The sequence below is a fragment of the Micromesistius poutassou genome (genome assembly GCF_964030765.1).
Source record: "Micromesistius poutassou genome assembly, chromosome: 17".
Lineage (NCBI taxonomy): Eukaryota > Metazoa > Chordata > Actinopteri > Gadiformes > Gadidae > Micromesistius > Micromesistius poutassou.
The window spans coordinates 8,069,944-8,097,246 of NC_140287.1; the positions used below are offsets into that span (position 1 = coordinate 8,069,944).

The window sequence follows — 27,303 nt, forward strand, 5'->3', positions numbered from 1 at the left end:
ATGCTAACCAAGAAGAGGTATGTTCTGGAGCCACCTGTGGTGAAGGACTACCTGGTTAAGGGAGAAAGGTTCGTCAAATGGTCGGAGGTAAGTCAGATCCAGCACGCTATCACAGAGAAAACACTTGTCCTTCACAGACAGACCTGCTCAACCTTTGAGTCACAATGAATCTAGGGATACCATATCAACAAAATGCTTTACTCCTTATTGGCTTATGTACAAAATGCGTTTACTTTCACAACTATAAGTAGGCTATATAAATGGTATGGTGACCTGCTGTCAAGTGACCTTATGTATCTTTCTATTTTCTAGTATTTGTAACTACTTCATGTTTCTACGGTTATCACATTTTGAATAACTTTGTTTTCTTAATTATCTGAACAAAGCGTTATAGATGTAACATGCAATAAGCATCACCATTACACATTTTTACCACAACGTTTCCGACTGTACCACTAGAAATGTGGATGTCCTCCTGTAAACTATAGGACTCCACCAAGACGGGTCCTGTCACTATGAAGGTGGACCCAAAGGGATATTACCTGTACTGGACCAACCAAAGCAAGGTGACCAAATACATCCACCTTCATTCAACTTTGATTAATTTATGTTCATTTTTAATTAAGCTACATTAAAGTTATAGTAGTAGTTCAACTGTAATTTTGAAACTCTGAAATGCTTATTTAAGAGCAGTTAACATCTCTTACACTATTTTACTGATGACCATCTGTGTCCATGTTGCCCTGTTCTTTAAGGCTGTATTCTAATCATTGTGTTTCTTGCTACTAGGAAACAACATTCCTGGATGTTGCCCACATCAGAGACACCAGGATAGGGAAATATGCCAAAATTCCTAAAGTGAGTATTGTCATTGATTGATTATTGTTATATTGAGAATTATGTTTATGAAGAAGCTACTCATTTTGGCTTGAATAGTCAAAGCATCAAACTTGTTATTTCTACCTTGGTAAGGTAAGCTTTAAGCTCTTATAAAGTGACCAACAGGTAATGGTGCATCCGCCTCGCAATTTACACATTGCGACGTGGATTTGCCATGCAAAAAGGGACAATAGACAAGTATGAAGATACACACAAAACACACACACACACACTCACACGCACGCACGCACACATGCACACACACAAACACACACACACACACACACACACACACACACACACACACAAATCACGTTATACAAATCACAACCTCATTTGATTCGTCAATAAGAACACACATTTCCCTCGGAATACACCAGGAGCAGGCCGTTTTAGTGAGTTAGAATACTAGAATAAGTCATCCCGACTTAATCTTGATCAAACAGTCCTTGTTTTCATTGCACAACTTCGGTGCTGCCGTCAGACTTTTAATATTCATCTTTCGATATTAATCTCAAGCCTGACTTATACCTCCCATTTAATCAACAGAGGTCAGGGGTCAAATATATTCACCAGGAAATACAGAACAAACCCTGGAAATGGGATGCCGTTTGTAATGTGTGTGAGTGTACGTGTATGTGTATGTGTATATTTTTGTGTGCATGTGTATGTGTGTATGTGTGTGTGTGTGTGTGTGTGTGTGTGTGTTTCTTTCTGTCTGGCTGTAGTATGTGTGTCAGTCAAGTGCTTGCAAATATTTGCATGGTCTGGTCCTCAGATTTGCCTGTCTTAGGCATCCTAATGGCTCCCAGGTGATCTACATACACTCCTTTCATGAGCAATGGCATTATTTGTGTCCACACTTTTTACAATGCATGCTACAGTAATACTTTACAGTAAATTTCTGTTTTGTTTACCATTCATAGCACCCCAAGGTCCGTAATGTGTTCAACCTGGATTTCCCAGACAGCAACCACCTTTCTAGATCACTGACCATTGTCACGGGCATGGACATGGTAAACTTGACCTACTACAACTTCTTTGCCAGCAAGGAAAAAATCACACCGGTAGGATCCCACTCGCTTCCTTTTTTGACTTTCTCTCCTTTCAATCTGACCTTAAACATTGACACTATAGTCCTCTATTCCAGATTTAAATAGCGTTTAGCAAAGCGCCTGGTGTCCATCTTTCTCTGACTTTATGATGCCATCCATAACAATCAACTGCAATCACATCCCAATAGCGCTCTGTCCAAAGTAAACAAGCGTTCACTCTCAGTTAGTGGTACATTGCTGACATGAACGCCCTCTAGTGGTGAATATGAAGCCTGGTCTTCTTTTGAACGTATATTGCGAGACGAAGTCATGACGTTTAATCTCCCTCCTGCCTGCAACACATGAATACAATATGCCTTATCTTTCCCATCATAGAACTGGGCCGCAGACGTCCTTGCCATTGCATACAATGCGTCGAGAAACAATTCATGCAGACAAATCTTCCTGGATAAAATGTGAGTATATAGCCCTCAGCCTTAATTAGCATGTCTACTCTTGTGTGGTTCACTGTAAACCGCAGTGTTGGTTGTATATATGTTGTATATATATCTTGGTGGTATATTACATCACAACACATACAACCTTATATAATGCAATCAATATGAACTCATGAAGTAGGGAATGATCAACGTTTGTGAATATATTTTTGATTCAACCTGCACTTACCACAATAATCATTTACTTATTATTACATATCTGCCTGCAATTTCAGATTTGTGCGCATCTCTATTCAGACCAACAAGGATGGCAAGATCCCTGTGAAAAAGTAAGTTCGGGACTCTCAAAGTATTAAGATAAAACAACAATTAAACAATGCTTTCATTGAGTTTGGTTGTTGTTGTTGTTGATGTCCTTCTCAGCATTTACAAGATGTTCCCGGCGGACAAGAAGAGGGTTGAGAGTGCGCTAGCGTCCGCTCACCTCCCTAAAGGAAAGGTGAGAGGTTTAGGGTGAGGGGGAGAAGAGCTGCTCATATAACCCTAAGTGACTTTATGTCATCATCCCATGTTATTCCGTTAGTAGGCTAATTTCCCTTGCTTGGTTTCCCTCGTCAGTATGACACCATTAAGCCTGACGTGTTCACTGAGGCCGCCTTCAAGATCTTCCTCCTGAACCTGTGTCCCCGGCCAGAGATCTACGAGATCTTCTCGTCCTAGTGAGTCACGTTTTTCCAATTACTTGTTATTTATTGCTCACTAATGTCGTTAATTTAAAACAAAACAAAGAGTGTATTATGTATTTTGATTAAACATTTTATTTTAAATTTAAAATAAATGCATCTTATCACTTTTAACATTTACTGTAAAAGTTTAGAAAATGTTTGAGATAAATGTAAGAAGTCTCAACTCATTTTAGTGAACTTGTACAATATAATAAACCCATAATTGCCTTATCCAATATAACCACATCTTCACATTTGTCTGAGCTTAAAAAACACAGCGGTATAGTAGTAATAATACTACTATCATCATTTTAAAGTGGTCATCTCTAAGATTTTCATATAAATAAATGTATGTTAAGTCACTATCCCAGAATAAGATAACACCATGGTGATTGAGTCTAGGACCCACTGATGAAAATCCTAACTTTAACAGGAGTGTTTTGAAATCTGTGATTGATTGTTTCTCCCTGCAGCACTCCCAAGCCCTTCATGACGAAGGATATCTTCACCAAGTTCCTCAACGAGAAGCAGAGGGACTCCCGGCTCAATGAGGAGCTGTTCCCCCGCCTCAGGCCCGACCAGATCAAGGCTCTGATCGAAAAGTACGAGCCCGGCTCCAACAAGGGTGAGGACACCGCCGGCAGAACAGGGCAAAGCAATCAAACCCAGATGGATGATAGATGGATGGATGAATGATTGGTGGATGGATGATTGATGTATGGATAGATAATAATCGAATATATAATAGAAAAATAATAGAAGAAAATACAGTTAAGACGTAACAATACAAAACAGTGAATATAAACATACACATAAACAAACAAGTATATCATGTAGTGCTGATGTGTGTCCTCAGGCCAGATTTCTCCCGAGGGCCTGATGTTTTACCTCATGGGCTCGGAGACCTCCATCATCATCCAAGACAGGCTGGCCACCTGCAACGACATGTCCCAGCCCATACCTCACTACTTCATCAAGTCCTCCCACAACACCTACCTCACAGGTCAGACAGGATCAATCAGTCGTTTGGCAGAAGCTCTATCCCAACACAACTTTATTCAAACTAAACTAAACTTTATCAAGGATGTGGGAAACATTGAACCATCTAGACACCTTATGCTTGCAGTTGAACACCTCCCCGCTTTGCTATCCTGCCCCTAGTGGTGACAATGAGGAGAGATGCGATCAACAAGCAGTGTTACACACACACACACACACACACACACACACACACACACACACACACACACACACACACACACACACACACACACACACACACACACATATATTATCACATAATTGAACCGCTTTATCCTCAGTGCTATTTATGAGGTTGTGTATGGAGTCTGTCATTCGACATAGATCTATCTGATATAATGAACGTCAGATAGGAGAATGGATCAGAGTAGAATTCCTTTGTCATCACGTACATCGAGTACAGCGAAATTGAGTAGCTTTTGTAATGGAGCATCACACGTATCAAACAGCAATTAAAAAATGGACAAAAAGTACGAACTAATAAGACCAATAGAATAGCAGCTGGGATATTAAAGGGGTGATATTATGCCAGCAGGTGTGAGTGTGATTAGCCATTACAAGCTGTTAAAAAAATCTGCCTTTGCCTGTGTTTTAGTGACATCACAAGTGGGAGTGTCCCCTAGATGTATGATGGATAGATCAGTCTACCAGCCTACCCAGTGGACTGGACTGATTTTTAAACAGCTTGTAATGGCTAATCACACTCACACCTGCTGGCATAATATCACCCTTTTAACTCCTCATTGCAACGCACAGCCAGCCATGAAGACTTATGTAGCCGTCATGTCTGGATGATGTGTTTCCACCCATCCAGCCGGCCAGTTCTCGGGGGTGTCCACCCCAGAGATGTACCGCCAATGCCTGCTCTCGGGCTGCCGGTGTCTGGAGCTTGACTGCTGGAAGGGCAAGCCCCCAGATGAAGAGCCCTACATCACCCACGGCTTCACCATGACCACTGAGATCCTCTTCAAGGTGCCCATGTGTGCTATTGGCTAATGTTGAACACCAGTATCATTGCTGTTATTTCTAAAACACTTGTATGCTGGGTAGGAGTCCAAAATCGAAACAATTTGGCCATCGTAACAAAATACCAAACAAAACACTCAAGCATAGAGAGAGAGAGAGAGAGAGAGAGAGAGAGAGAGAGAGAGAGAGAGAGAGAGAGAGAGAGAGAGAGAGAGAGAGAGAGAGAGAGAGAGAGAGAGAAAGAGAGAGAGGGAGAGAGAGAGAGAAAGCTACTGCCAAAGGAGAAAAAATGCAGACACAGAGGAGACAGCGAGACAAAAATGGGAGTGAGATGACATAGAGAGAAAAAATCAAAAAGAGAGAGAAAAATGTGCATCCTGCCAGCACGTAAATTTACATCTTCAAACCATTCATGCAGAATGTTGGATTATATGCATGCTGTGATTAATCTGGAGTGTTATAACATGCAATATAGCGGTGGGGGGGGGTGGTCAGGTTCCCATCACGGTTACAGCCCCCTGTTGAACGCTTGGCAGCCAGTGTGCATGGGGGCTGCAGGCTTTTATGCAGTGTCACAGGGCTTTGCAGGCTGCCCTCACGCTTTTAGGCCGTAAATGTGCACTTGTGTGTTTACATGGGGTGTATGGGTTACATGGGCTCTGTATGTGGCTTTCTTTATCCCTTGCTTGCTTTAAAACAAACTTGTGTCACGCTCTCTCGTGCACATGCTCGCACATGCACGCATTTGCACGCGCATGCAGGCACACACACACACACACACACACACACACACACACACACACACACACACACAAAGATAGAACGCTTTCTTTATCACTTACACGCTTTCTCTATCTCACACTCTAACACTCTCTCAACCACGCACACACACTAAAAAGACACACACTCTCTCACTTTGGTTCTCGGCTTTAAACTTCCCTACAAGGGCCTCTAGAGTGCTTCTCCTTCCTGAAACAGACACAAAACACCTTTGTGGGGTGGAGGAAGACGCTGTTCGGGGTGTCAGGCCTCGTCTGCCACCGGTTAGTTAGGAGAGAATGACAGCAGTCTCTGTGTGTCTGTGTTCCTGTTTGAACATTATCATGGGCCCCTCTGTGCTATCTCCTGCCGGTGTCTGTCCTGTCACTCTGTGTTATGTTATTTTATTGGTGTGGTACTTTTATGCCTCTAGGAACTCTGCTTTTTAGTTTGTGCCGCCTTTGATCATCCATTCTTGGTTTAAAAAAAACAATGTGATGAGTTCATTTAAAGGTTCTATCTCACTGAAAGCATACGGCTTATCTCTCTCTCCCTCTCTCTCTGTCTCTCTATCTCTGTGTTTATACCTCTCTCTGTCTCTGTGTGTTTCTCTTTCTCTTTCTGTGTGTGTGTCTCTCTCTGTCTCTCCGTGTGTGTGTTTGTGTGTCTCTGTCTCTCTCTCTCTCTCTCTCTCTCTCTCTCTCACTGTCTCTCTATCTGTGTGAGTGTGTGTCTCACTCTCTATCTAGCTTCCTCTCCTTCTCTCTACCTGTATGTGTGTGTGTGTGTGTGTGTGTGCGTGTGTGTGTGTGTGTTTCTCTCTCTCTCTCTCTGTGACAGGATGTGATCGAAGCCATCAACGAGAGTGCCTTCAAGACCTCCCCGTACCCGGTGGTCCTCTCCTTCGAGAACCACGTGGACTCGTACGTGACCCCCCCCAATCCCACCTCCCTGCTTCTCTTACACAGACTCACAAAGACACACCACACTAAGTATCATGGGGCACATGAGGACAGAATGGGGGACGGGATGACAGGATCCACATTGGAGTGTTGTTCTACGTCAGTGTGGTGTATTAATGGGTGTTGCTGTGCTCTGTTCCAGGGTGAAGCAGCAGGAGAAGATGGCCAACTATTGCAAAACCATATTTGGTGATTCCCTGCTTACGGACACGCTGGAAAAATACCCGGTGAGTAGCAGAGTGGCCGCAGGGATTAAGGCAATCAGGGCCTTGTGGTTTTCATCCATATCCGACACACATCTTGTGCTCCGTTCCCTGATCCGTCTGAGTGGACTGATTTACGTGTGTGCCACATACGCACACGCCCACCGCGTTCTTACGTACACTCTCGGTCTGTGAATGTGTGTTTATGTGTGTCTATGTATGTGTGTGTTCTGCACATACATGCTGTGCACAGTGTATGCCCACAGACTATGACGAGTCCATCATAGCACGGGCCCTTTAGCATCAGTGTATCTCTCCGCTCATCGCCCCTCCTCCCCTCCCCTCATCTCCTCCTCCCCTCTCCCCTCTCCCCTCTCCCCTCTCCCCTCTCCCTCCTCTCCTCCTCCCCTCTCCCCTCTCCCTCCTCTCCTCCTCCACTCTCTCCTCTCCCCTCCTCCCCTCTCCCCTTCTCCCGTCCTCCCCTCCTCCCCTCCCCCTCCTCCCCTCCTCCCCTCCTCCCCTCCTCCCCTCCTCCCTTCTCCCCTCCTCCCCTCTCCCTCTTCCCCTCCTCCCCTCCTCCCCCACCGTCGCCCCCCCCCCCCCTCAGCTGAAGCCAGGCCAGCAGATCCCCAGCCCCTCGGAGCTCATGGGTAAGATCCTGATAAAGAACAAGAAGGGCCACGACAAGCCCGCCGCCGTGGAGCAGGCCCCGGTCCCCGAGGCCGGCGATGGGGGGACGGACCCCGCCGCGCCTGGCGCCCCCCCGGAGGCCCCGGCTGGTGAGATGGACCCTGAGCACGCAGTCCTTGTTGTTGTTGTTGTTGTTGTTGTTGTTGTTGTTGTGAATGTGGTTGTGGGTTGTTACAGAAAGAGCCCTCCAAATGTTGTGTGCAGTAAAGTAGGCACATGTGTTACACGACAGATGGAAATGAGCTAACTAGCTCTGGCCCAACTGCTGTTGTTGTGCACAGTCCCTGTTAAATAACTTAAATAAGAAGAATCTCAATACGGTATCAAAAAGGGAGTTCATTAATATTCATGGACCGGTATGTTTCAATACGGTATCCACCTTTTCTGTCTTCAAACCAGCAAATGAAACCGACAAGGCATGTAGGCTTTTTTTATTTTGAAAGTTCATCAAAGAGCCCACCACCCACTTGTTCCCACTGTGCCCCACGTAGGGGTCGCAACCCACCGAGTGAAACCCACTGCGAGTGTAATTGACTGGCGTTGTTATTCTGAGGTGCTCTGTCATCTGTCTGCTGCTTCAGACACCAAGGCGGCTGCTGTGGACGAAAACGAGGAGCAGGATGATGCGGACGAGCGGCGGCTGCTGTGGACGAAAACGAGGAGCAGGATGATGCGGACGAGCAGGACGAGGAGAAGATGAAGACCTCAGATGAGGTACGGTAAAACGACAACATCAATAATAAAGCTACCACAGTAATTCATTTTGAATCTGACGTGGAGTCGTGGGTTGACCAGAGATAACGATAACCCTTCTTTTTCTACTTGGCTGGTCAAGCAGGCCAGCAGCGTGTTATGAGGGCTGTATCTTTCAGCACAGAACATCACAGTTTGTACTTTACTGTCACATGTCACGCTGTGCCCACACAGATGCCAAGAGGAGGCTCTGTTAGAAGAAGGAGAAAGTCTTGTTTCTGATATATATATATAGTTCTACAGCTAATGAACAGGCAGCATGGCGTGCACCCTGTCTCAGATACAGCGGGCGGCTGATGAGACCGGTGTGCGGTGTGAGTGAAGCGGTCGACCTTTCGGATGATGTTCTCGTCTCTCCTCCTCTCCTCCTCTCCTCCTCTCTCTCCTCAGGGCACAGCAGGACAGGAAGTCACCGCGTACGAAGCCATGTCCTCGATAGTCAACTACATCCAGCCCAATAAGTTCATCTCTTTTGAAAACTCCAAAAGTAGGCTCTTCTCCGCTCTTCCTCTTAGATATTCCTTTTTATCGCCGCCAATACATTTATTATTGATGTAACTTAAAATGTAACCGCTATTAACGATCACTAGCCTCCTTTTTATGTTCATTGCCTCAATGATTTTAAAAGTGGTGGTGGTTTGGGTATTTCAACGCTCAATTTAACAAACAAGTTCTTACTGCTTACTCATGATGAGACTGCATTAACGCTGTATTTGTTGACGTTCCTGTTTCCTTTATTACAGAGAAGAATAAGAGTTACGGCATCTCGTCGTTCGTGGAGACCAAAGGAGAGACGATGATTGCCAAGAGTGCTGTGGAGTTTGTAGAGTATCCTTTGCTAATTTGGAGCATCACGCAGTCACACACATTCACATCACACCGGTCCACAAGGTTCTGGTGGGCTGTTGTTCAACGTATTCATTGTACACATGGCACAGGGGTGGGTTTGCGGTTACTTAGCCAGGCTCCACAGATATAATCGGAGGCAGATGAGCAGGATCTACCCTAAAGGGACCAGGATGGACTCCTCCAATTACAACCCCCAGCCCTTCTGGAACGCCGGCTGCCAGTTCGTGGCCCTCAACTATCAGACTATGGGTAGCTATTGGGTTATTGAACTCTGGTCGTCACCCCATCTTGTGATCATTGGTTTTGTGTGTCAATTGGCAGGGTTGAGCTATTGTACACTTGCATGATGATTAACATGGGATATATGTTTGGGAGCTGTGGTTCTGTTCTTCACCACAAGGGGTCACTGTTGGGCCTTTTTTGACACGCACCAAAAAACCCTACACTGTATCTGTCCAGCAAAAAAGTGGCCGATGAACGGACTTCAGTTTGTGTTTTCAGATTTCCCCATGCAGCTCAACATGGCGTTGTTTGAGTACAATGGGAGGTCCGGTTACCTGCTCAAGCACGACGTCATGCGACGCAGCGACAAGAAGTTTGATCCCTTCTGCGAGAGGATAGACACCATCGTGGCCAACACGCTGAGCATCAAGGCAAGGTTCACATGAGGCATGGCACACACACCGGGCATACGGTGAATCAGCAGCTTCTATAGGCAAGTCATGACCAGCTTGAGTCATAGGCCTGATCTATAAGGGTGGTGGGGGGGGGGACGCTCCCCTAAGGTTTAAAGCGCATCTGGCAGGTTGGGAACCCCAATTAATTAACGTGTGGGGAAAGCATAAAGGAAATCGATTTTACCACTATATTCATCTTGTGCGACTTAGAATTACAGACTCATTTTAGGAGTACAATATGCACTTGCACCACAATACTTACTTTCACGCAAATACACCTTCAGATGAATACACCACCAGGTAAAAGCACCACCATCAGGTGAATACTCCACCAGGTGAATACACCATCAGGTGAATACATCACCACCAGGTGTATACACCACCAGGTGAATACTCCACCAGGTGAATACACCACCAGGTGAATACATCACCACCAGGTGAATACACCATCAGGTGAATACATCACCACCAGGTGTATACACCACCAGGTGAATACACCATCAGGTGAATACACCACCTGACGCGCCAGCGCTACTGGAGGCGTGCTGATTGACATCCTAGTGCAGAATGACATGTGGACAGCTGATTGACAGCCCTATGCTGCTCTATGTCAGGGTGCCCACCTTGGTTTCGTCCTGAGGATGTAATTGTGAACTGCGTGGCGCGCCCTGTATTACTACATTAGTCCGCTATTACCCACCGTAGAAATATATAATTCTTCTTTCTATGAGCACACAATGTGTATTAATACAAAAAGTATTACCTGCTAGTGGCTCTTAGGAAATACTAACAACAAGAAATGGTGGCGCTCATTGACAAATCTTTTGTGATTACACTTCGGTTAGAGATGTGTCGCTCAAGGGAAAGCCATTATACTACCACAACATTTCCTGATACTGATTTACGGAGAGACTTCTGAACAAACGACAAACAACCCAAGCCGGGTTAGAACAGGCCAGTGTCCCCTCGGTTTAATACCGCCGAGTACTCCAGAAGCTGTTCTCTCCTTTTAATATTAATGGGAATTGGTCCCTCCAGGGGGTCAGTGTGTGTATCAGTTATACCTGTCGTCCCTGTGTGCTCTCAGACCTCACCTGAACTCATTGGTTTCATAAATGGAAGCTCACGTGCGCATCATCAACTTCACGGCGGTATGCCGGTTGTGTTTGTTATTATGCCTAAGTTGCCCTTATTATTATGACTTTCTATGCCATACATAGACATGTTTGCCTCCCATGGTGTTGTCTATCTATAGCCGGTTCATTCGGTGTAAGTATATACACATCCCAAAATAACAGCGGCTGCCTGCTGGCTACCTGGAGTTGTTCCCTGGTATTCATTAGTGTTAAGCTTTAGGAGAAAACCAATACATATTATCCTCCCGCAGGGGGTCCATGTGTGTCCATGTGTTTGTATGAACGTCCAGTTTCAACCGGTTCTACTCCCTGTTATTTAGATGCACATCGCACAGGGGTTCATGGAAGGGCTTGGTTGGTCGCAAGACTTTTACTTTGAAAACTAGACAAAAGTGCCCCTGACAGGTCTTTGACGCTGGGTTCTCACCTTGTCCGACCAGATCTACTCAGGGCAGTTCCTGAGCGACAAGAGTGTGAAGACGGGCGTGGAGGCGGAGATTATCGGACTGCCGGGAGATCCCAAGAAAAAGTTCCGCACTAAATGGACCGCCACGCCAAACACCATCAACCCTGTGTGGAACGAGGAGCCCTTCGTTTTTGACAAGGTGTGTGTTCGTGTGTTCATCATCACACACACACACACACACACACACTACGAGTCCATCATACGACCTTTAGCATCAGTGTATCTCACCACTCATGTGTATGTGTGTGTGTGTGATGATTACACACATGTTTGTGTGTGTGTATGTGCATGTGTCTGTTTGTGTATGTGTGTGTGTGTGTGTGTGTGATGATGACACACATGTTCGTGTGTGTGTGCGTGTGCGTGTGTGCCCATGTGATTCGGAAGAGAGGGTACTTAGACAGATGAGACTTGTTAGTATGAGTAATATGCAGGAGTCTGCTGACCCTGATGCATCGATTCGTGCCGCGTCTCGCCCAGATCCTGCTGCCCGAAATGGCCTCCCTTCGGCTCGTGGTCCACGAGGAGAACGGGAAATTCCTGGGACACAGGATCCTCCCTCTGGATGCCATTCAGTCAGGTGAGCAGAAGGAAGACACCTCAACACTTCCAACTTCCAACTCACTCACCTGTGCATATGCTCCCTCACCAGGTACTGGTTCTGTACACTAACACTCACACCTAAGCTGTCTTCCATCAACAGCAACAGAATGTAAGTCGTAGCCCGTGATGTAAGCAGTATGTGTTATTTACGTCTGACCCGCAGGCTTCCAGCACATCGCCCTCCGCAGCGAGGGCAACATGGTGCTGACTCTGCCGGCCCTCTTTGTTTACATCGAGATCAAGGACTACATCCCCGCCGCCTTCGCAGGTGCCCCGCCCGTCTGCTCTGTGTCTCTGTGAGGCACTCTGTGACCGCTCTTAGAACTGGTCTCAATTGAATCCCAGGAACGGGGAGCTGCTCTCTGATGAGGAGCCCTAGACGAGAAGATTTGTTTATGGCCCATATCACGTAGATGCTGGTGTATTTGAATATGCTTGCCAGCACGCACTCACACTAACACACACACACACACACACACACACACACACACACACACACATACGGACGCACACACGCACCCACACACGCACACACACACACACACACACACACACACACACACACACACACACACACACACACACACACACACAAACAGAATGACAAACAGGATACATCTCACACTCAACAATTACGATAATAAAATATCAACTTTATATTTTGATTCAGGAAAGAAGAATTGCATTTTTGCTAAGCCATCCTTTATAAACTTGATGAACCTTATAAATATATCCTTTATAATCCTCCACTCATCAAAATTAATTGATGAATTAATATAATATCCTCTCCTATATTATATATATACCAATACACTGCTGCGTCACGCTATCGCTTTTCTGCTCTCACCTCAGACTTCACGGACGCCTTGTTCAACCCAACCAAGGGCACGGAGAAGACCACCAAACCACAGGAGGTAAAAGGAAGGATATACTTGAGACAACTAATCGACGTCTCCACTGGCAACCGGTGGCGTGACAAACACACCCTGTCCTCCGGCCTCCCATAAAACCATAACAGCAGTAATTGTCTTCCTGGAAGGCGATTATGTTTGTAAGAATGTGTTGTCCTGTGCTCCATCTCCCCTGCACAGTCCTCCGCCTCCTATGTCAGCCCCTACGAGATGCCCGCCGTGGCATTGGCCACTCCGGCTCTGGACACAGGTAACCGCGAGCGCCATTACAGCTGGCTGATATTTGATTAAAAAGAAGAGGGGGTAAATGGTTGCGTTGTGTTTCGGTCGCACTGTACGTTAAAGCACAGTGATCGGTGTGTATGTCAGATGTTCATGAAGTGTGGATGTGCTCCAGATAAAACTCCAGAGACCAAGGCAGATGCCGTGGAACCACCAGCGGCCGAGGCAGAGGCCACAAAGGCGGCAGAAGAAGAACTCAAAGCTGAGGAGGCTCCCATAGCTGAGGAGGCTCCGAAACCTGAAGAACCCAAAGCTGAAGAAGAACCCAAAGTTGAGGAGGCTCCCAAAGCTGAGGAACCCAAATCTGAGGAGGCTCCCAAAGCAGAGGAGGCTCCCAAACCTGAAGAACCCAAAGCTGAAGAAGAACCCAAATCTGAGGAGGCTCCCAAAGCTGAAGAAGAACCCAAAGCTGAAGAAGAACCCAAAGCTGCCGAGGAGGTGGAGGTCATTCCAGAGGCTGCCACTGAACCAGCTCCAGGCACAGAACCTGACCCCGGCCCTGAGGAAGTGGTCAGCGAGCCAGACCCCGGGGTGGAGGAGACTCCTGCCGCTGTCCCGGTCGACTCTACTCCTCTCTCCGCTGGAGGTAACCCTCCGTTTAAATACATAATTGTCCCTGAAGGTAGGGTTGAAAGTTAAAGTGATCAAATGTGTCTCCTTCCGAACACAAATGCTTGTGGTTTTTCTATATCTATAGCTATATCCGTGTCTCCCCTGGCCTTTGTTCTTCCACCGACAGACCCCTCCACGGTGACCGTTGCAGAGCTCCTCCAGCACAAGAACTACATCAAAGTCACCAAGCGGCAGGAGAAGGAGATAAAGGAGCTGGAGAAGAAGTTTCAGAAGAAAGAGGAGGACCTGATTCAGAAAAGCACCGACAGCTTCAAGGCCTTCAAGAAGAAGGGCTCCCTTAAGAAGAAGGAGTAAGGGGCTGTGTTTTTCTCCTTTCTGTTCTAGTGAGTCAATGTTGATAGGTTGAAGGCACATTGAAGAGCATTCAAAGCAATCACAAAGGCCTGTGAATAAGGATGACTCATCGTGGTACAAGTCACTCCAGCGCCGCTCAAACATTAACCCCTTTCTCTTTTCTGATTCTATAGGCCTCTGGCATCATTTTATTTCTTCTAACATATCCCATTACTGGGGACTGGTTCAGGCCTTGGCCAGCGGCCCTTGACGCTCTGATGTGTTGTGCAGGGGGGAGGAGGAGTCGACCCAGGCTCAGGAGCAGAAGGAGAAACTCCAAGGGGATCTGAACACGCTGTGGGAAGATCAGTGCAACCAGATGAAGAAGAAGAAAGACACTCACTCCACTGAGGTACATGAAGACACTCACTCCACTGAGGTACATGAAGACACTCACTCCACTGAGGTACATGAAGACACTCACTCCACTGAGCAGTGGCAATTTCTCTAAGACTGCAAGGGTCAGCTTCCCCTAAAATTTCAAAAATTAAATGGTCAAATATAAAAATATAAAATGTCGCCGGAGCTGTCTTCAGTCCTCAGTCCCATCGCAGATTTTGCAAGCGAGTCGAAAGACAAACTGCAACCTATTTCTTGCTATTTGCTTGGCGAAATTGCTAGACAATTTTCATTGTACATTTCATACACTTATACACACAACTCCTTGCTTCAGTTTAACATAATCCCCACATTTCTTTGTTGAAGTTTATATCGTTTTAGTAGTTGGCCATCACTTTGATTCAGGGAGCCTGAGGTCTGAATTTAAATTCCTGTATTCAGATCAGGACTTGCAGGGTGGCAAAGCAGGGAAAACTGTGTGATTTCTTGGTGTTCCTTAAAGACATGGAGTTTGACATTGCAATGCCTCAGCTTTACAAACTGTTCTCATTAGTGGCAACAATTGGAGCTACATCTGCAGGTGTATAAAGGAGCTTCTCCTGTTTAAAGCGGCTCAAGTCCTACACCCGTAACACAATGGGCCAAGGCCGTTTAAGCAGCCGAGCTCTGCTGGCCATTGAGAGGACACTGGTCAAGTCACTGGAAAAGACAGCTAGTTGGTATGATAGAGCATTTCCTTGAAAAGGAACAGAGAGGATAATTTACATAAATTTACAATTTATATGATGTAGGCCGAAAATGAGCTTCCCCTCTTTGAAAGATGAGCAGCCGCCACTGCCACTGAGGTACATGAAGACAAAGACACTCACTCCACTGAGGTACATGAAGACACTCACTCCACTGAGGTACATGAAGACACTCACTCCACTGAGGTACATGAAGACACTCACTCCACTGAGGTACATGAAGACACTCACTCCACTGAGGTACATGAAGACACTCACTCCACTGAGGTCCATAAACTCACTGCATTCAAATGTAATGATGACCTTTGAGAACCTGTAACTTTTATTTTCCAAGGGTATCACTATGACATTGAGGCTTTGCGTTAGCTTCAGTCTTCACCAAACAGGTACATGGGCTAACACAAAAACTGTGGCTTATTTCATGGCTAAATAAAGTTACACGGCTTTGTGTTTGGGGCAGGCCTCCTTTTGGTCTGATTTGTTTAAAAAAAGGCTGTTTGGGCCGGCCAATCACGGAGCGGCATGCTTGTTGGGATCGCGCGGCCCCGCATTATCTATCTCCCGGGCCGTTTTTTGCTCCCAGTCCGTCACTGCAGAAGGGTAACACTAAACACTTACTGCTACGCAATCCAATTCCATTTTTGGTTCTTTATTTAAAAGTAAAGCAATACCATCTTGTTGTTAAAAGGCAGAAGAAGCCAGTATTTGTATCCAATGCACCTTAGTCCACCACTTGGCCCACCCCTTGTTCCACCCATTGGCCATTTTTCATGGCTTTATTGATCCAACCCCCACCCGCCAAACCGAGGCCTCCTCCCCGTCGGATCAGGGTGCACTCACAGTTCTCTCCACCTCCTCTCTCTCCGCGCGGCCTGAGCATCACAGGGCGAGCTGCCAGGCCCACCACTGGCTCTATCGATTACCCATCAGCCCCGGGGGCACAGGGCTGCTCTCTGCATAAGCACTGGATCTGCATGAGATTGAGAGGTCAATCAAGTCGTCTTCCACAGGTCGTCACCTCACTGGACTAACTGTGTCGCTGGGGTTGACCCTTTGAGGAGGGAGGGGGGGGTGGGGGGTGTGTGTGCAAACATTAATTTTAATACAGACCAATCTGATACAAAGGTTCATTGTTGTTTATTAGAGGTTTATTAGAGTCATACACATGGATCAGGGGCCTGGATCGTTTCAAGTATGGGGAGCATATAAGGCTTTGGTTAAACCCCTCTCCTCCCTAGTCTATCAAAGCCAAAACTAAGCTCTTTTGGATGCTTTGAAGACAAGGCATGGTTTGCAAGGTTCCTAAATTGCCCCATTGGGATTATCACATGCGTACAAATGTTTGCTGCAACTCAGGACCATTTGTATATCTAACTGCTCCTGCTCCTTGGCTGGGAAACGCTTTCTTCACAACGATTGGCATGCGGCCGCATTATTTTGGTTTCTCTCCAAACATCCATTCTCGGTTGGGTTGTTAAGTGCTTTTTTTTTCCGCAGGGTCAAAGTGGTTTGGTGATCTTTTACATTTTTTTTCTCAATACCACCCTTTTTTTTTACTGTTTCTTTTTAGGTCATTATGTCACCTATAGAAGCTACAAGCTATTCCTGCGGGGGGGGGGGGGGGGGGGGGGGGAGGGTTGCGTAACATACACCCCAGTTTCCTGGGTAGTGATGCAATACGATTCATCAGGTGGACAGCCACTATTGATCCGACCGTTACGTCAACAGACAGGATGTGGTTATGTCATTGGGTATTTTTTGTGGTTGTTGCTGTCGCATGATGGGCCTTTCTGTCTGCCTGCACTGACGTCTGTCTGTTTCCTGTGGGGCAGAAACTGTCTAAGCTGCTGGAGTTGGCCACAGAGAAACACACCAGTGAAATGAAGACACTTGAAAGGTCTGAACGCGCACACACACACACACACACACACACACACACACACACACACACACACACACACACACACGACAGGCAGCATGTGGCTCAGGAAGAAGAGCGTGTCCCTGAGCAAGATACCTCACCCTCACTGCCCCAGCTGGCTGTCGCCTTGCATGTTTGTGTGAATGTGTGCATGAATAGGTGAATGTCAATATTGTAAAGAGCTTTGAGTGGCCACTGGTTACTCAATTTACCCACACACACACACACACACACACACACACACACACACACACACTCCATGAATTGTGTTTAGAACACACTGCTGCAAGGCCCTTGTAACCCTGTGTTTGAGACGTGTGCATGCAGAGGCGGCAGTAGCTCAGAAGGTAAGGTAAGGTAAGGTCCCTGGGCAAGACACCTAACCTTAACTGCTCCCGATCAGCTGGCTGTAGCATTACATGTTGACACCGCTGTGTGCGTGTGTAAAATGGTTGTACGACGCTTTGGATAAAATACACTAAATGTAAATGTAAATGTAGACAGCGAGCAAGCAGAATGGGTATTAGAACCGTGATTGTGTGTCTCATTCTGAAACAAAAGCACAATTTTTTGTTCCTCATTCAAAATGCCTTTTCATTTTCAAAAATTTTTGGCCAGGTACTTTGAGGATTTACTGCAGGCTCTTTGAGGTGAAATGTTTGTGGTACTTGGAGAAAAAAAGCATGCCACTCTTGGCTTGTCCTTGGCTGCTCTATGGTAATCCTTCAGTCTGCTTCCAATGTGCTTCACCTCCAAAAACCCTCCGAAACACACACACACACACACACACACACACACACACACACACACACACACACATACACATATGTGTTTGCTTGTGTGGATGCACGGGTAATGAGGCGCGTATCTGAGGATGTCTGTATTTATAATGATTGTGTGTGTGTGTGTGTGTGTGTGTGCGTATGTGTGTGTGTGTGTGTGTGTGTGTGTGTGTGTGTGTGTGTGTGTGTGTGTGTGTGCGTGTGTGTGTGTGTGTGGGTGTGCGCACATGCGTGTGCGTGCCCCATTCACCTTCCATAAAACCCACCGTCGCGAGGTGGAGACGACCAGGCCTCAACTTCAACACGGAACACACTGCACTATCAACGGCCCATTTTCGACCTAAGGTTCCAATTTGTCACGTTCTTCCATCTTTGTATGTTTTTTTTTGTTCTTAGCGAAAACAAAGACAGCAAGAAGAAGGGAATGTCCAAACGTGCGTCTGAAAAACAGTGAGTCACAACAAGACCGCAAAGGTTCCCATCCCGTTTGAAGGGCTTGAAACACATGGGGACTGACTCACAGCACACACAGTAGTAGTAGTAGTAGTGGTGGTGCACATGGGAGCTGTGTGTGGGTTCAGGAACTTGTGTTGTTGTCAGTGCCCGGATTCATATTTCTGCTGCTGTCCTCAGGCTGAAAAAGGCTGCGAGCGTGGAGATGCTGGACGAACCAGCCCAGCCCGAGGGAGCTGTAAGTATTAAAAAGGGATTGATCTCAAAATGGTTGATGTTACTTTTAAAACCTTGTGTATTGGAAATATGACTGGCTTTCCCTAGGATAGCAAATGCATGACTTAATGTATTTCCTTAGTCCATATAACTCATATGAATGTACGGGCCTACAATACTAAATAGTAACAACTGTATTTCATGAGCAATAACTAAAATGATCATCACAGCAGGACTGCTATAGAACTGTGCAGATGGCGGCGTGAAAATACTTCAAATACTCTCCTTCACTGACTCCGTGCTCAGATTGTTGTGGTTGACGCGGTAACCATGGTTACACTTTTACCACGAAGGACTTGATCCATTCAAGCAGAAATGCGAGCCGACTCCTCGCTCGAGTCAAGCAGTAAGAACAAACCCTGTTCTTCAGTCGGTTCACATGAAGTACCTTCATGTACATGCATGCCTCGACTCTCCTGAGCCATGAAGCTGACAAGAATATAGAGGCAAAAACACATGCACATACACATTCACACAACACATACCCTTTTGAACATCCAAGCACAGTGTCAAGTACTCTTCTGAGACAACAGAGGGCACAGAGGTAGAAAACCTTTCTGAATTTGGCATCGGGGGCCAGAGTGGGGGTGAGTCAGTAGAGAGCTCTGCTGTTCTGTTGACTCACAACCGTGTTGTCGAAGGGAACGAGTGAGCTGTTGGCCTCAGGAAGCCTGTGATAGTGAGGAATACCCAGCAGCACTGTGGCCAGCCAAGCACAGACACGTGCACACATACACGTGCACACACTCCCAATGACAAACACACACGCTGACATCCATATGCACACATGCTGACACAAACACGCACGCACGCACGCACGCACGCACGCACGCACGCACGCGCACGCACGCACGCACGCACGCACGCACGCACACACACACACACACACAAGCCTAATCACATTTGCGCACACACACACCTCAATGATCATATGTGTCAAATTGTAATCCCTAATCATTACTTTCCAATTAAACCCTCAAACTATTGGTCACACTGTCCAAACACTTGTTTAATTGCCGTAGCCTTGTTACTCAGTAGAGGGCCGCATGGAGAGGTAATTGAATTGGACAACTGCAAACTGTTGACCCAGACATATAGATCCACTCTCTCAGGTTGCATCCCTCGAGTCCATTTGTCTACAGGCATTCTCTCTCTCTATCTCTCTCTCTCTCTCTCTCTCTCTCTCTCTGTCTCTCTGTCTCTCTCTCACATTCACATAAAAATGCATACACACACACACACACACACACACACACACACACACACACAGATGCTGACAAGAATATACAGGCAAAAACGCATGCACACACACACACACACACACATTCACACAAACACATACCCTTTTAAACATCCAAGCACAGTACACACACACACACACACACTGACACACAGTATGTAAGGGTTCCCCTTACATAGAGCCCATTTGTCAACCAGTATTGACCGTGTGGTGAGGGTGTTTGTCGATGATGTTGTTACAGGACAACAGCCTGCAACTTGAGGCTCTGACCAAGAAACAGGCTGCCACCCTGGAGGAGATCAAAAGCCTGGCCAACCAGGTACACACACATTATACTAAACTACATCACACACACAGACACACTCGTCCGATGCTACCGACTGTATGAGACACATCGACTTTGACATCTCTGTCAGATGGGAAGAGAATTATCTACGTGAATTATGATTCACGTAGACATCATAATTGCATTCCAGTCACGCTTGTTGTGAACGTGAGTCATACTTCAGAGATGATCAGATGTTCGGTTAGCGTCACTGATGTTCCTTCCCGTGACCTTTCACTGGGAAGCAAATCCAAAGTATATCTACTAGTAGTATAGCTTAGTTTATCGATGGATAAAGTGGTGCGAGTATGAATGTGTGTGAATTTAGTATTCTCTTTTCTTCATGCATTTGTATCGCCTTTTCAGGCCTTAATGGACAGTGGGTTGAGGAAGTGAGGGGATTAAATGCAGCATAATTGTGGAGCACAGGTGAGAATCCAACCTGGGTCGCTACAAGGCATTAGCCTCCATGAGTAGTATTAGCCTACATGGGTAAGCTAATGCGGGTGGAGCCCATGAAAAGTATTCCATGTGCTGCGCTACTAGAACGATAGAAACAGAAACAAACCGAGTATTCAAATGAATAATTCCAAAACAAACTAGCAAAAAGAACACATCAGTAGAATGACCGTTTTCTACAAGGCTTTCCCCCCGTTTGACCAGCAAACTTTGTGTTGCTGTGCAGTTTAACAAAGAGGCGCTGGAGGAACGGGAGGCGAGGATGAGGTCGCTGCCGGCCGAGGTGAAGAAGGCCTCTAACGCATGCGTGAACGACCACTTCCCCGAACTGGTGGACACATCGAAGGACAAGAAGACGGAGGGAGAGAATGCCTATGGAGACGTATTCATGGGTTAGGATGTGTGTTTGTGTGTGTGTATGTGTGTGTGTATGCGCTTGTGTGTTTGTGTGTGTGTGTGTGTGTGTGTGTGTGTGTGTGTGTGCGGGTTTGTGTGTGTGTGTGTGTGTGTGAGTGTGTGTTTGTGTGTGTATGCGCTTTTGTGTTTGTGTGTGTGTGCTTGTCTGTGTGTGTATGTGTCTGTGTGTGTGCGTGCTTGTCTGTGTGTGTGTATGTGTTTGTGTATGTATGCGCTTGTGTGTTTGTGTAGACATTTTCTCCTTGAACCTCAGAAACCTCGTCTCCCATCTCTCCTCACACTATCGATCGCCCTCACGCCCAGAACCTGTAGCTGACTCTAGAACCGGAGAACAATAACACGAGGAAGAACACGCTAATTATCCATTAGGAGAAATAGGGGTGGCTATTTATGGGGCATTTGCATGGTTTTCACGGTAGCTAGGAGACAGAATGCTCTGCTTCACTAAACAATTGAATGTTTTTTGGAAGATTGTGTCTTGTCTATTTATATTGCTAGTCAGAAAATAGTAAAATGATGAATGGACCACAACACTGTTGCCATCATGTCTAACTTTAGCTTTTGTTTACAGAATATTTTACTAAAATGCTATTGTTCTTTTAAACTAAGTACTTTTAAACTTTTACAATTTTAAATCAGATTTTCATAATCTGCTCCGAACATTTGCAAATTGAATCAATCACCTATGATATGGGTATCCTTCTCAGAGATTCTAAGCTTTTAATAAAGTTTTGATTTAACCATTTGTGTGCAGAATTTCTCTTCGATGTATCGTATTGTATTGTATGGATATATTTAAAGGTTTTGCAAATGTATCCGTGTGTGTGGATTACTGAGTCTGCCATCACTCACACATGCTCACAAAACACATTGTTTACTAGCGAAATGAAAAGGAGAGAGCAGCCAGTGATTCATCTACTTGTCGATTACTGAATCAAACAAGCTTGTCTTGAAAAACAAAACAAAGCGAGGAGCGAGCGGGAGAGAGAGAGAGAGAGAGAGAGAGAGAGAGAGAGAGAGAGAGAGAGGGGGAGAGAGAGAGAAAGAGGGGGAGAGAGAGAGAGATGCTGTTTGGGGTACATTGAGGTATTTCGGCTTGCTGTGTACGGGTGTCACATGTGCATGGAACAATGGAACAAACAAGCATATTATGAGAATGTTCATGGTTCTGTGGTACACACACACACACACACACACACACACACACACGCATTTGCCTCTGCTATGCCCTCACGAGATTTCTGAACTGAGGTGGTGCAATTTGGTAAACAATGGCATGATTGATTCATAATGCAACATAATTACAATGCCTTTTCTCCCCTGAATTTTGTGGTTTTATGGCACACATGCATGAGTGCTTTTCTAGAAACAGGATAGATAAGATAGTAATGTTGACATAGAAAACATTCTGATGGCCATTGCTATCTGGGCATGAGAGAGCTAGCCTAATGGGCTAACGGGCATTAGGTAAATGTCACATGAACGATATTCCCTCTGCATTTCATGAATGGTAACCTGTCGGTTTCTCTCTCAAGAGTTCAATTGAAAAAAAACGCGAGGCTTCCATTTTTCTTGAATCAAATCAAACCTTGTGATTGACATTTAAAGTAGCGCAGGATCTGGAGCGGTGCCGTGTCCTCGGCAGCGCAGAGACACACACAGCCTGTGCCCGAGATGCCTGCCACTTCTCACACAACACACAGATGAAGTGGCAGCCTCGGGGTGTGAAGCCACTCAGGCCCTGAGTCACCCGTGCTGATTATCTCCCGTGAGGAGCCGGATCCAACAGTTCTGTCCCCGACCAGCTGGCCCGCGACACTCGGCAACACGCCGTCGCGGGCTCCCCCCTTCTCCGAGAGCTGTCCAATCAAAGCAGGACATGAACAGACCGGCCAGGTGGATGAAGTGAACAACACTCCTAGACCAGGAGCGCATTGGAAACATGCAGGAGGTGCAACACACCATACTAGGATTACGTTAAGGAAGGAGAAGAATTAAATGAGCCTAAGCTGAGTTGCAGCCTCGCATGCACTCTGGACCTGTTGAGAGTCGTTGGAGTGGGGAGATTATGTGTGTAGAACTGTTGAAGATGATGGATTGGCGCTCTAGTCCTCCTGGGTCTGCTTTGCTTTATGATCTATAATAAGTTAAGGATAACCACCTGTGATGCTGGCCATGGAAATAGAAGAGCAGCGAAGTGAATGAGCAGAGAAACAGTGAATACATACACTTCCACTTAATTAGCGGCATTCTTAATAAAGAGATGCCCTTGGAAAACAATCAACACAACCCAGTTGTATGCATTAATTAATGTGTATATTCAAGGCCATAATTAAATCAATAATAATGAAAAAATAAGTGAGTGTATACAGAAGATCCAACGCGTATTGCTCCGTGCAGCACCATTGGAGAGCTGGGGAAAGTGTTGAGCTGAATCCTAGCTGTCAACCTTGAGTGGTGAAGATACAGAACGAGTGTAGCAGGTGGCATATTTCACGAGACACTTCCCCTCTTTCAAGCCTCTCCACCACTTTATACTTTCATGTTTCCTGAAACAAGGCTTTGGAATATTCCAAACTGTGATTTGGACATGTGACTAGACATGTAGATTAAGTGAGAAGCACATACATTACCGTGTCAATCCCTGTATAGTCACACAATATAACGTGTAAAATCTCCATGTGGTTTGAAGCTGCACCATAGCCCCTGTTGCTCTGACTGTAAGTCAGGTAAGTCACACGTATTGGGAAAATCAGGGTTTCAACTCAAATCTCTTGGATGGGTGTCCAACACCCTTGGCCCTTCTTATTTATCGATGACCTGCGTGATCTGAACTACTGGCCACATTTCTCGCAAAGGTGCCAAAAAAAGCAAACACAAAACACTTAACACTCTGACCTCCGAGACGATGCGACCAGAATTGTTGATGGCTGTCTGTCATGGCGAGGATGTGAGCATCTGCACAAAGAGAATTGATCTTCTTTATTTATTTATTTATTTTGGATCCTCAAGGCCACTGGTAAAATGGAAGGAGGCAAGGTTGTATTTGAGCACACAATGTTTCTGTTGTGTCTGTTGACGTTGTGGAGTTCAGTTCAACGCTTTACGGTACATGTAGACTTTAAACACTTTACATATAGTCCACTTTATATTTAGTCCTCAATCACATTTTCTTTAATTCTGTCTCAGTGATTTCCATAAACAAGCTCATTTGTGGCCATTGATTGTCAACCAAGACAGTTTTTCCAGATGATGTGATAAGATTAAGCGGGCACATCTCGATATCTCAAACCCAACCCAATTGAAGTGCCTAAATCCATATGTCATCCTAACCATAACCAGATACGTTGTCTTCAAGGTTGTAAAACCTTGAAGTATTACGCAAAGGTCTACATTGTTCAATGGGAATGAGTCATGACCAGAGGGCCATCGTGTGTACCAGAGACAAATCATACACAGCATGGTTGACAACGGCCGCGACCATGGACAGCTAATGCTATGCTAATCTGTAGGCGCAAACCTCATACACCTTTTGACGCTATTGTTTGGTACATTACGTTGTGCTATGGTCTTGGGGTTGACATAACAGGATGAAGTAAAGATCCTATCAGTAATTTTAGGTCAGTTTCATGAATGTTTACCAGGGCACTGGAATAGACAAAACTTGTGATGCCACTATGGGGGACCACCGATTCAAACCATTATTGTGTACTGTGTTGTGCCAAGTCCCTGTTAAATAGATGAATAATTTCAACCAAACTAAACTAACTCAAAACCGACTGGTGCCAGGGCACATGAAAAAGACCCAAGAATAGTATTTGTAGCTGTGCCTGTGACGCACCCACCCATGTGAAAGGGTCTATTGAACTGCGGGTGAACCTAACAATGACTTTCACAAGTTTGCAGAACAAAGCGGAAAGGCGGCGAGAACGTCAACTTCCACGACACCGTGAGAGCTGAGAGCTGCCTTCCCTTTTTTATATTTCCTTAAAGGCTATGGATGGTTTATCGCTTCCTCCTCTGAGCCAGCCAATGGTTGCCATTCATCATAGTGTTAATCTGTGTGTTTGTATGTGTGTGTGTGTGTGTGTGTGTGTGTGTGTGTGTGTGTGTGTGTGTGTGTGTTTGTGTGCACGTGAGTGTGTTTGTGTGTCTGCATCAGTGTGTGTGTGCATGTGTGTGTGCGCATGTGTGTGTGTGTGTGTGTGTGTGTACACGCGTGTGTGCCATTACTCCAGGTGTGGCTCGCCGTTGCCCATCTCCACACAGCGGTGGCCATTCCACAAATACATTTGTTATCCAATTGTCCAATTTATTAAGCTGTCAGTGGCAAGCGTACCTGCAAGGCCACAAATAGGTGCTGCCAGCTGGGAGATGGAGAGGGCTCTCACAGGTCCTCTATCTCCTTCGCATCAGAAATGCCCCCCTCCTCCTCCTCCTCCTCCTCCCACACCTGCCTTCCGGTTCTGATGAATTTAAGAATGGGCTTGCAGGTGGCGCATAAAAAGCTAAAAAAGGTCATAGCTTGGTTAGAGTTATTTTAACATAACTGATTCCTGACGTCTCTAGTCCAATCACACATCTAAGACACGTCACCCCATAAACACTGGTTTGCTGTTGGTTTTACCACAATAATTCAGTTTCGGTTGCAACTGTCCTTATTCCCGTGATTGCAAACTCTCCCATCTGTATGTGGATCTGAGACAGGAAAGTCACGATGCGAGCGGGAGGCCTCCCATCAGAAGTAATTTGGGGTTGTCCAAAATGGCGCCGGCCAAAGTACTGATATTACCACTGCTTTAATGTGCGGCCTGGGGTTCACCATCTGGTCGCCGCGGGCCCGAGCCCGGAGCTAAGTGGTGAGACCGGTGTCCACCGAGGCACTAAGAGTATCGCCTCCTCTCGCACAGTTAGATATTAACACCCTGTTGATTGGTGGCCCCCACGGTGCTGTCTGCGTATTCATTTAAACACTGTAACCGGCTGTAATCATCCCCCAGCCCTTCCCTGTTGCCTCGGTGGCTGCAGTATAATCTCTCTCTCACTCCCTCTCGCTCGCTCTGAAATAACAAAGATAGCAAAAAATAGTACAATTTCAATTGTTTTTGACACAGCTCCCATCACCCTTATTGTTGTTGTTGTATTAGAGTATTTTATTTTCCATTGACCATTTTTCGAGATAACTCTAGCGCTATTGTCAGGTGACGTGGAGCCTTTGGACGTTGGCTGTGTGACACTTGTCTGTTGGTCTCTGTGGGTCCAGGAGGACGGACGCTGGACGGTGACAGCTGCCGCCTGCATCTCTGCGTGGCAGGTGTGTGTGACCACCGTTGGCCCAGATGACGTGTCCTTGTAGCTGCTACAAGGACACGTCATCCGGGCCAATCAAAAGGGGCATTAGAAAGGAATCCACTGACAGATGCGGGGATTCAATTGCAAAAGTGATGCAAAAGCCACAGATAATCAGCATTAATGTGCATGTATTTGTATTGGTTCGGTCCATGTTGTTACCAGAGGACCTCTTGTGAATTTGTATTGGTTCGGTCCAAGTTGTTATCAGAGGACCTTGTGAATTTGTATTGGTTCAGTCCATGTTCTTATCAGAGGACCTCTTGTAAATTTGTATTGGTTCGGTCCATGTTGTTACCAGAGGACCTCTTGTGAATTTGTATTGTGTGTGTTGAATGGGAGACGCTTGTGCACCAACTGAGATGATGCCACTCAATATCGTCTTTCCAAGAAAAGTATGAAATGTTCTGGGAAAATGGTATCTTAGCTGAGGAAGTCAAGATGCGGACCGTCATTAGGTGAGAGAGCCCTCCATGGCTTCCCGGGGCTGTGTGTACTCTTATCATTAAGTAAGCTTGGTCTGAAAAGGAAGAAGTAACAACAAGATAAGCTTCATCCTATTTTCCGTTGTGGGTGCATAGGTGAAGCACAGACACACGGCAATCCCACATGTGCTCCAATTAGATGATCATGATG

General features: G+C 46.0%; 1 protein-coding gene across 1 annotated transcript; it reads left to right on the forward strand.

Moving 5' to 3' along the window:
• Positions 1-26,674, forward strand: plcb2 (phospholipase C, beta 2; the record flags this gene model as incomplete). The annotated part of the gene is made up of 33 exons (XM_084481710.1): positions 1-87; positions 489-566; positions 790-858; positions 1,806-1,946; positions 2,310-2,389; positions 2,647-2,700; positions 2,795-2,870; positions 2,990-3,090; positions 3,570-3,721; positions 3,953-4,099; positions 4,952-5,109; positions 6,703-6,785; positions 6,967-7,051; positions 7,635-7,806; positions 8,352-8,431; positions 8,861-8,957; positions 9,214-9,298; positions 9,444-9,568; positions 9,821-9,972; positions 11,573-11,737; positions 12,079-12,178; positions 12,365-12,469; positions 13,054-13,115; positions 13,293-13,362; positions 13,510-13,980; positions 14,134-14,317; positions 14,592-14,712; positions 17,278-17,342; positions 17,694-17,723; positions 18,782-18,839; positions 20,359-20,436; positions 21,128-21,283; positions 26,582-26,674. The coding sequence occupies 33 exons, from the start codon at positions 1-3 to the stop codon at positions 26,672-26,674; spliced, it is 3,780 nt and encodes a 1,259-aa protein (XP_084337836.1).
• Between the last annotated feature and the right edge of the window lie 629 nt (positions 26,675-27,303).